Here is a 10,856-nt window from a genome sequence, read left to right as displayed (position 1 = left end):
ACCTTAATCTAGTTCCAAAACCCCTGCCATGGGCAGAGACACCTCCCACTAGATCAGGCTGCCCAAGGCCCCATCTAGCCTGGCCTTGAACACCTCCAGGGATGGGGCATCCACAACTTCCCTGGGCAGCTTGTTCTCACCACTGTCACAGTGAAGAAATTCCGCCTTATGTCCAGGCTAAATCTGCCCCTCTCCAATTTATAGCCATTGCCCCTCGTCCTCTCTCTCCATGTCCTTGTAAACAGTCCCTCCCCAGCTTTCTTGCAGACCCTTCACATACTGCAAGATCTCTACACGTTCTCCTCGGAGCCTTCTCTTCTCCAGGCTCAACAACCCCAACTCTCTCAGCCTGTCCTCCTATGGGAGGTGCTCCAGCCCTCTGATCATCTTCCTAGCCCTCCTCTGGACCCATTCCAACAGCTCCATATCCTTCTTCTGTTGAGGATTCCAGAAATGGATGCAATACTGCAGGTGGGGTCTCACAACGGAGGAACAGAGGGGCAGAATCACCTCCCTGGAACTGCGGGCCACGCTTCTTTTGATGCAGCCCAGGATACGGTTGGCCTTCTGGGCTCTGAGCGAACATTGCCGGCTCATGTTGAGCTTCTCATCGCCCAGCACCTCCATGTCCGCAGGGCTGCTCTCCACCACACCATCCCCCATCCTGTATTGAAACTGGGTATTGTCCCGACCCAGGTGTAGGACATTGCACTAGGCCTTGTTGAACCTCATGAGGTTCTCCCAGCCCCACTTCTCCATCCTCTCCAGGTCCCTCTGGATGACATCCTGTCCCTCCACTGTGTCAACTGCACCACTCAGCTTGCTGTGATCTGCAAACTTCCTGAGGTTGCACTCAATCTCGCTGTCTATATCATTGATGAAGATATTAAACAGCACTGGTCCCAGTATGGACCCCTGAGGGACACCATTTGTCACAGATCTCCATCTGGACTTCAAGCCATTGACCACTACGCTCTGAATACGACCATCCAACCAATTTCTTATCCACTGAGCAGTACACCCATGAAATCCAAGGTGAAAAGAGAGGTGAATCAAAGGTTAAAAACAGTAAAAGGCCTGATTTTATAATGACTGGAACTTCCTTTTCAGACCTTTCAGCCCTAGAAAAGATGCAAGAAACGGTGTTTAAGCTAAACACAAGCACAACGCTTCCTCAAGCCACTGCGACTCACGCACAGGGCAGGTAAAGAGATGTTCGCAGGAAACCCAGTCCCGCTCTGCTCACGCGAAACCCGCACGTCAAGGCTGGAGGAGGCGGGTGTCCCTTCCCTCCCGAGGTCAGACACCCCGTGCCTCCCTCGCCATGTGCTGCTTCAACCCCTCAACTGCTGCCCAACCGCCCCCTTCGCTGCTCAAACCCCGCCCGTGCCGCCGCCCGCACTGCGCCCCCTGGCAGGGCGTGCAGCCGCGATCGATGAGCTCGGAGTTCGGCGCTGAGCCCTGCTCGGCGGTGCGGAGCGGGCCTGCGCCTGCCGGAAGCAGGAAGTGGGGTGGTGGCGTCGCAGTCGCTGGGGTCGGTGGCGATGGCGGCGGCGGAGCACCTCTACCCGCGGAGCTCCATCGAGGATGATTTCAACTACGGCAGCAACGTGGCCTCTGCCAGCGTTCACATCCGCATGGGTAGGGACCGGGGAGGAGCGAAGCCGCCGTCCGAGCGCTCCCGGCCCGCGCGGAGACATCGCGGTGCTCCCCACGCGTTCCTCTCTGCTGACCCTCGTGTCTGAATTCGGGTTCTAAGCAGTATTTTAACCTTCTGGGTAGAGGGTGTGAGCGGGGAGGCAGGGCGTCACCGAGTCCAGGCTGTGCACTGAGAGTGGGAGAACGATCTGGCAAAAGGTTTCATCGTTTAAGCGCGGGGCATTGGGTGTTTTTACCAGAGGGATTGAAGCCATATAGATTCAGCCTTGATTTTCCCCACAGTGATGTTTTTTAGAGACCAGACGGGGTAAGTGAGATGCATAAATGCTAAAATTGGTGCCATAAAATTACAGCAGTTTAACTGGGAGATGGAGGGAGTTGAGTATCTTTGGTGAGCTGATGAAGTAGTGTCTCTTCTGCTGAAGCGTTTGTGTGCTATTAGTACCTATGAAATCATAGAATCATAGAATAATTTGGGTTGGAAGAGACCTTAAAGATTATCTTGTTCCAACCCCCTTGCCATGGGCAGACATAAGGACCCTGGAGTGCATCTTGCAGTGCTCTTTTATATGCAGGTCTCAAATGCATTGAATACTCTTGTAGAAGTTGTCTAATTGATAATTGTTACTGAAATAGTTATAGTGTTATTGGATACATCTTGGAATAAAAACAGCTGTGTGCTGTGAATTTTTGTTAGATGTTTCAGATTAGCGGGAGACTTCTTTTTATAAAAATACAGTTTTGTCTTATTTGGAGAATAAAGAGCACCATAGGAAATAAAAAAGAGGTATATCTATTAGCAGAATTTAATAATGTAGGGAGAAGGTTGTGCTAGCATGAAGGCTACTTTTATTTGGTTTATTATAACAAAGTAGGCCTGACTCTCTTATGGCTGATAGATATATTTAACTTTACACAGAATCATAAAATACTTTGGGCTGGAAGGGACTTTAAAGATAATTCAGCTTCTCGTCATATGTGTTCTTAAACTTGTTTGGGGTGTGCTATTGAAGACTGAATTGATTCTACCTGTAAGCTTATTCTTCCTTTCAGAGCATTTTGCTTAGTGGATTTGGTCTCCTTCCATTAAGAACAGAGAATATTTGTGTGGTGTATCTGTATGTCCTGAACCACTCTCCACTCTTCATAATTCTAGAATTATGAAGCCTGTTAGCTTAATCCTGGGATTTATTTTATTTTCTTAAGCCGTCTATAGCTGTAGCTACCCATTCAGTACAATGCAAGTTGCAAATGATGATAAACAATATTTAACATGGCATAAAGTTAATATAATAGATTTTACTGTAAGTGTTTTTCTTTTTAAACTTTTATGGCTGGTTCGGTCTTCTACAGAACTTCCCAGTTAATTTCTATTCACTTATGTCCATTAGATACCAGTAATGTGATGGAAAAGTTATACTGTTAGTAATTTCTTAGTGAGTTTAGGTGTATGTATTTTTTAAAATAGTCTTCCTTGCAAATGGGTTTTGTGTTTCTTTTGCCATCATTGTAATTGCTTAAGTAATAATGTCTAGGAATAACTGCAATTTTGCTGGAATACTGTTGTCATTTTTTTTAAGGAAAAATGGCTTCTTACCACTTTGCTCTGTGCTTTTCCACCAGATAAAGAGTTTCTAATGGTTCCTTATCAAATAGAAAACTTGTATCTGACTCACTGTTGGACTTTGTAAGCATAACTTAAAAGTGACTTCATTTTTATTTTTCTTAATCCAGCTTTCCTACGGAAAGTCTACAGCATTCTTTCCATTCAAGTGCTTTTGACCACAGTCACATCTGCAATTTTTCTGTACTCTACTGGAGTGCAGGCATTTGTTCATGAAAGGTAACTACTAAAATGAAATGGAGCTGTTTATCGTGTTAAGTGTAGTTTATGCAGTTTGTTGCTCTGTGCTTTGATTCTGCATTAGAAATTTTGTAACTTGATTAGGAAATAACTTCTGTGTCATTTTTCTCCTTTGTTTATTATCAAAGTTTATTTTTATTATCATTAAAGTTTTTTTGAATCGGTACTTCATTAATAGTGCTAATTTTAATATTCTATGAAATTCTATACATCAGTTGCACAACATCTCAATTACTGACATTTCTTGTTCTGTGGTTTAAGTAAACTGTCTGGAATGCTGTTATAAACAACATGAAGGTACCTGTTCCAAAAAGCTGAATCGCATCTTATTCCTCTCTCTCTCCCCCATCTTAATTTTATTTTTTTTTAATCCTGAAAACTAGTCTGCTAAAATTCCCGTGGGTTTGCTTCTTTTTGCCTCTCAGATTTTAATGAGGAAAAAAAAAGAAGTTTTAAAATCCGTTTGTAGTGGACAGGCAGGGGAAATGAACAAAGTGGGAAAGGAGGAGAGCACTGAGTCCAGTTTCTGTTTTCCCCTAAGTGTCCTTGCAGACTTTGCTTTTACTTTCGCTTGAAACACAAAAAGAAAAAAAAGAAGCCTCAAACACTGTATGAAAGTTTCTGTGTAAGCTATAGTGTAAATAACAGAACTTGTAAAGCTCCAATTTTCTACTTAAATCTGATCATTTAAAATCATCCTGCTCATTTACAACTGTTGTGATTTTGCGTTTGATTTTGGTCCAGTTTTTGTTCGGAGAGCTGCTTGGATAATTTAATTATAGCAGTACTTACTGGTCAGTACTGATTTTCTTTGGTGCCGTTAGTGTCCATGTTTGTTGCATTCAGGTGCTTTTAAAATAAGATAGTTCCCTGAATGTGGAGTTCTTCATAGGCACAATATTGCAGTTTAGCTATAGAAGTTGCTTTACATTTACTTTGGATATACAGAGCAGTATGTTTATCTAGCTAATCACATAAAAACTTGGGTTTATATGAACTGCTTTTAAGTTTTCTAGATAATTTATTTTAATATTAACGAGACTTGTGGTATGGAACTTCACAGGCCTGCCTTGCTTTTGATGTCTGGGCTTGGATCTTTGGCTGTAATTGTGGCACTGACCTTCTACAGACACCAGCATCCTGTTAATTTATACCTACTTTTTGGATTCGTAAGTATTTATACAAAATAATTTTTAATACTCCCTAAAATGTCTTTTGTTGAAGCAAACCAGTTGTAGATAATTTGTTTTTTCTTGTATTTGAAAGATATCCTATACACTTAAGAAGGTCTGAGTTAGTTTGGAGGTTCTGTCTAGGTTGTTCCTAGATAGCCTCTACATCGATTTTCATCCAGCATCGTTTTAGGAAGAGTGTTAGAACTTGGAACTGGGTTGAGCAAGTTTTTCTTTGTGTTTGGGTATAAATATATCTATCTCTCTGCTTTCACTGTCTGTTGATGTCGGTGATTTTTCTATAAAAAGGCTCAGTAGGAAAGGAGGAGGCCTTTCTGTTACCTTATTTATTTAATGGACAGTCTCCAGCAGAGACCCAAATGCAACCAGCCATGTCTGTTTATTTCTTTAGCTTGTCTTTTTGATGCTAAATTTTGAGTGTGTTTCCAACACAGCTTGGTCAGTCAGAGCTGCCCTCAGATTTCAGTCTCCTGCCTGACATTGGAGATTTGTAGATATGGGGTAACTGTTCCTCTTGAGTATTTTGGACTATGTGGCAAATCAGTCTTCTGAAAAGTAGTCACAGTAGCACAATTAGAATGTGATGCTTTAGGAGTTGCCTAAATTGTATTTGTGACACAAGGAGGAGAGAGCTTTGCTGTCTGCTCTAACTAAGTAGACTGTTTAAATGGTGACATCTTTATATGCTTGCAGGAGTGTAAAATGTTTAAAAACTTTCAACAAGGGCAGCTGTAACAAGGAGTGATGTAATCATAGAATAGTTTGGGTTGGAAGAGACGTTAAAGATCATCCAGTTCCAACCCCTCTGCCATGGGCAGGGAGATCCTACTAGATCAGGCTGCCCAAGGCCCGATCCAACCTGGCCTTGAACACCTCCAGGGATGGGGCAGCCACAACTTCCCTGGGCAACCTGTGCCAGTGCTTCACCACTCTCATGGTGAAGAAATTCCTCCTTATGACTAGTCTAAATCTGCCTCTCTCCAGTTTATAGCGATTGCCCCTAGTCCTATCACTACATGCCTTTTTACAAATTCCCTCTCCAGCTTTCTTGTAGCCCCCTTCAGGTACTGGAAGGTCACTACAAGGTCTCTTCAGAGCCTTCTCTTCTCCAGGCTGAGAATACTCTGGCCAAGTGTGGTGTGGGAGTTCGTGATATGAGAGTTGAAGTCTTATTATGTAGGAATAGAAGGATGTGAGTCTGGGTGTGATAAATTGGTTTAAACAGAATATGAGTTGAATGTTCTCTCATTTCTGACCTCTTGGTTCATGACATAGAGACTTTTCTCATATTTTACTGTAATGAAACTCAATTTGAAATTATCGTTAAGAAAAACTCAGGGCCCATACTAACTTTCAGCCCAGACAGCAAGAATATGTTTCATTTTAAGTTAACTATTTCAAAACAATAATGAATCGGAAAAGGAAGTTGATGCAGACACTGGCTATCTAACAAGATATTAGAAGTATATTAATTTTATATCCCCTTGAACAGGTTTCAAGGAATTTGTTAAGAATGCTATGTACTTTGAGTTAAAAAAAACCTAAATGGCATTTTTCTACAGGGGCTTTCTCTCATTCACTTTCAGTTTACATTGTGTTCTTGTTACATAACACAACTTCCAGCACAGTAACACAGTATGTTTGCCATTTAGTTTTTGAAAACTAAACATGTTTTCATATATAAAGATTTAACGAGAGAACTAATGTAGTGCGTGCTGAGATTATATGGCAGAATGGGACTCATTGCATGTGAAGTCTCTCTGGAAGTCTTCTGTGGTTGTTTTTTTTTCTTTTTTTAACTTTGTAATTTTTTGGTTTTGCATTTTGTAGACCCTACTGGAAGCACTGACAGTTGCCATTGCAGGTAAATGGTAGCCATCCTATTGTCTGGTTCCATAAAGAAATTGGAAAAGGAATGTAATATGTTGTAGTAATTGCCATCTGAGATTCCTAGACATGACTGAAATGATAATTAATCTCCTTTATTAAAATTCTAATGACAGTGCTATGAGTTTAGCAAAACCAGGGAATCAAGGGAGGAAGCTGGATTCTGATCCAAAACTGAAACTGAACATACCTGAAGTGAAAAATGAGTTGTGTCATCCGTTCTTTCGGTAAAGCTAGCAATGTTCTTTCCTGTAAGGCAGCTCTCAGCACTGATCTGCAAGTGAAGTATAATTATCTTTGCCATCAGTTTCCTCCAATGGAGTTTATTTGATTTTGGAGAATTCTGTACTTCATTGTCAGGGTCGAGATGGGGTGGTGTGCATGGCATTGCCTTGCACTATAGCTTCCAGCATAAGATGAAAACTCTGCCTTATGATCTTCTGAAAGAAAAAAAAGTCATTTGGGAAAAGAAAAGATTAAGGAGGAAGGAGGGAAGAAGAAGGTTCTGCTCATTTATCTTCTCTCTCCCCTCCTGTCCCCTAATCAGAACTTTACGAGCCTTTACAGAGGACTGATTTATTTTTTTCCCTTGTTTCAGTATCATGAAATATTCACATAGCTTTTCCCTTAAGATCTCACATATGTATGCTTAAAAATACTTTTTCTTTTCTTTTTTTTTTGTTGTTGCTTTTTATTGTAAGTAGAGAAGATTTGTTGTTTCTATTTAAGGAACTACAGCTATAAGGCAACTGACAAACTTAGCTAGTGCAAGGGTCTTTGAGTCCTGTGTTCATGATTTTGAAGTGCAAAGACAAGTTCTAGCATAGCTTATTTTTTTAAGATTTTTTTTTTTCTTTCTGTCTGTGAAGTTTAAACTTCTGTTTCCTCGAAAGATAACATAGCAATTACGTACTGTAGTGTTCCTTAAATGACAGTTTACTTTTTCTGTTTATAGTGAGTTTCTATGATGTGTCTGTCGTCTTGCAAGCCTTTATTCTTACTACTGCTGTATTTGTTGGGCTGACTACATATACCTTGCAGTCAAAGAGAGACTTCAGCAAATTTGGAGCAGGGTATGTTGTTGTATTGATTATTTTTTTTAATTGTTCTTTTTGTCGAGATTGTTTTTCCTTTTTTAAAGCAAGCTTTGCAGATATGATGAGGCATACAGGTAATAAAACCTGCCTCAAGGGAATGGTGAGGGTGTTATTTACCTTAAATTATTAGCTTTGTATAGTTCTGCTGTCTTGGTAAGATATTCTTTTCTATGATTATGATTCTTAGAACCATAGTATTACACTGGCAAACTAGTTGACCTGGATTTTTCACGGAGACATAAGACAGCTGCCTCAAATATTTTTTAAAAAGTCAAGTTGGGACATAACTTCTGACAGCTTTATAAAACTGATTTTTACTGTTGCTACCAATGAACAGCTGGCATCTAAGAATTATGGATGCTTATTTACCAAATATATTATGAAGAGGTTTTCTAAGAAGGGAAGAAATTTTAAGTAAAATTTAAAAGAAAATATATTGTTGCTCACAGTTTAATTTTTTTTTTTTCAGCCTCTTTGCTTGTTTGTGGATTTTAATCTTCTCTGGTTTCTTGAGGGTAAGGTACCTTGTGTTTAAGGTTAAAAAAGTTCTTTAACATAGATCTTTTACTAACTTCTAGTATAACAAAAAAGTTTTGGACAGTCAAATATAGCTTAATGAAAGAAAATTATTAACCAGATCCATTACCGTTGTAGATTATTCTGGTGATCTTTTGACTGTTTATTTCCAATTCAGATTGTTGTTGGATGCTGTTCTTGCTAACGTAAGCATGATATTTGCATTGATTGACAAAATTTGTCAATCAAGATCCACTATTAGTTTGAGAAAATGGGAGTGAGATTTGGGGTTTAATTGTATTTCGTTATTCTAATTTTTCTGCTGTTAATATTCTGGAGACCAGAGCTTCCTCTCTCTTAAGTGGAGGCACTTTTGCTCAGGTAGAGGTTGTGTGACTGGGGACTACATGAAATAAGAACATCATCATAATATTGTATTTTTGTGTACGTAACAGTAAAAAGACTGTGTATCCCCATTGTAAGTGTGTTACATCATTATGCAGAGATTTTAATATTAAAAAGAAAATTAAATTTAACATTTCTTTCCATGTTTCATTTACCTCCAGCTGTTTTTCTATAGTGAGACAATAGACTTGGTGTTTGCTGCTGCTGGAGCTCTTCTGTTCTGTGGATTTATTATTTATGACACTCATTTGCTGATGCACAAATTATCCCCCGAAGAGTACATATTGGCTGCAATCAATCTCTACTTGGACATCATCAATCTGTTCTTACACCTGCTGCGCTTATTGGAGGCATTTAATAAAAAATAGTCAAAACTGGTATGGTTTGTCTACAGCATATACAAGGTTAAGTGTTTGGATGATCTGCAAACTGTTTAGTTCTGTCTTCTAGAGGCTGGATCTTTACTATTTCATTCCATGAATTTTGATCCCTCCTTATGAAAAAAAAGGCTTTTTTTTATGTAGCTATAGTTGTTCTCTAGAAGATATATTTTATGTAGTTTATATGTTGCCATCATTTCAGTCACTCTTTTAATCACTTAATTTGCACTTGACATAATTCACAATTAAAATATTTGCCAACTTCTGCTTGCTCCAGAGTAAGCCTCTCCCTGCTATTCTGTAGCTGCTGGAAGTGTTTGCTTTGGGATTATAAGTGTGTGTACCTCATAAAGGTAGCCTGAGTTTTTCATTGTGCAATGTTTTACTGAGCTAAGAATTTTTTTAGTTGTTTGTTACAATGGAGTGATGTCTCTGACAGAGACACTCTGTTCTTGTGAAGGGCCATCAGGTTATTATGTAAACTGTGAGGGTATTAAAGCAACTAAAGGGAATGATCTTCATTTAAGTATTATTTATTAACTTTCTTTCAGTGATCTGAAAAATCTTTCGTAGATGGATTCTGGCATCTTGTCAGTTTGTGTATATTGAGGTTAATTTTCTGTTAATAAAATCTGGGAAACTGTTAGTCTGCTCTTGCAGCTGAGACCTGAGAACTCCAGGGTGCTGAGAAGGAGCCCTGCAAGCCCTCGCTGGGCAGGCAAGCACACAACAGCAGAGGAGAGGCACCAAGCTGTTGGAGTCCTTGAAAGGCATTAGGATGAAAACAGTTCTGAAAGGCTTTCTTATCTCACGTTCAGTGCTTATGTTGAAGTATCGTGACTGCTCGCCTGTCCTGTCTGAGAGATTAGCAGAAAGGAGATGCAGTTCTTGGAATTCTCCCATGTCCCACCACAAGCGGTGATGAACTTTCCATGCTGGAGTGTGACTGAGGCTGTTGCCTAAGTGCGGCTGGGAATTGTTGTGACCAAGTGTGATGGATTTCTGTCTTCTGTCTTAGGTGTGTCGGTAGCTAAAAATAAAACTTGGTGGTTTTTTTCCTTGTGATGAAATACGTGTTTGTACCTCCACCCCCTCTATGTGTGGTGACAGCAGAACCTGACTGTAGTCTAAGGGGACCTGGACAAGCTGGAGAAGTGGGCCTGTGCAAACCTCATGAGGTTCAACAAGGGCAAGGTCCCACACCGGGGTCAGGGCAGTCCCTGATTTCAGTACAGGATGGGGGATGATGTGATTGGGAGCAGCCCTGCAGAGAAGGACTTGGGGGTGCTCGTTGATAAGAAGCTCAACAGGAGCCGGCAATGTGCACTTGCAGCCCAGAATGCCAACCGTGTCCTGGGCTGCATCACAAGAAGCGTGGCCAGCAGGGCAAGGGAAGTGATTCTGCCCCTGTATTCCTCTCTTGTGAGATCCCACTTGGAGTATTATGTCCAGTTCTGGAATCCTCAATGTAAGAATGATATGGAGCTGTTAGAATGCTGTCCAGAGGAGGGGCACAAAGATGATCAAAGGGCTGGAGCACCTCCCATACAAGGGCAGGCTGAGAGAGTTGAGGTTGTTCAGCCTGGAGAAGAGAAGGCTCTGAGGAAACCTTGTAGCGACCTTCCAGTACCTGAACAGGGCCTGAAAGAAAGCTGGAGAGGGGCTGTTCAGAAGGGCATGGAGAGAGAGGACTAGGGGGAATGGCTATAAACTGGAGAGGGGCAGATTTAGACTAGACATAAGGAAGAATTTCTTCACCAGGAGAGTGGTGAAGCACTGGCACAGGTTGCCCAGGAGCTGTGGCTGCCCCATCCCTGGAGGTGTTCAAGGCCAGGTTGGATGGGGCCTTGGACAG

The 10,856-nt window shown here is 41.0% G+C and overlaps 1 protein-coding gene across 1 annotated transcript; it reads left to right on the top strand.

Annotated features, from left to right (window-relative positions):
* The first annotated feature begins 1,481 nt into the window (after nucleotides 1-1,481).
* Nucleotides 1,482-10,067, top strand: TMBIM4 (transmembrane BAX inhibitor motif containing 4). The gene is made up of 7 exons (XM_009563350.2): nucleotides 1,482-1,641; nucleotides 3,394-3,502; nucleotides 4,587-4,692; nucleotides 6,547-6,580; nucleotides 7,559-7,676; nucleotides 8,170-8,215; nucleotides 8,783-10,067. The coding sequence occupies exons 1-7, from the start codon at nucleotides 1,545-1,547 to the stop codon at nucleotides 8,987-8,989; spliced, it is 717 nt and encodes a 238-aa protein (XP_009561645.2). The 5' UTR covers nucleotides 1,482-1,544; the 3' UTR covers nucleotides 8,990-10,067.
* Nucleotides 10,068-10,856: the final 789 nt, after the last annotated feature.

This window comes from Cuculus canorus, chromosome 1 (genome assembly GCF_017976375.1).
Source record: "Cuculus canorus isolate bCucCan1 chromosome 1, bCucCan1.pri, whole genome shotgun sequence".
Lineage (NCBI taxonomy): Eukaryota > Metazoa > Chordata > Aves > Cuculiformes > Cuculidae > Cuculus > Cuculus canorus.
This window is presented reverse-complemented; position numbering and strand designations above follow the sequence as displayed.

Coding starts and splice junctions, on each gene's coding strand:
- TMBIM4 (XM_009563350.2), top strand. CDS start 1,545: ATGGCGGCGGCGGAGCACCTCTACCCGCGGAGCTCCATCGAGGATGAT. Junction 7,677..8,169: donor TTCAGCAAATTTGGAGCAGG/GTATGTTGTTGT, acceptor TTTTTTTTTCAG/CCTCTTTGCTTGTTTGTGGA. Junction 8,216..8,782: donor TCTTCTCTGGTTTCTTGAGG/GTAAGGTACCTT, acceptor ATTTACCTCCAG/CTGTTTTTCTATAGTGAGAC.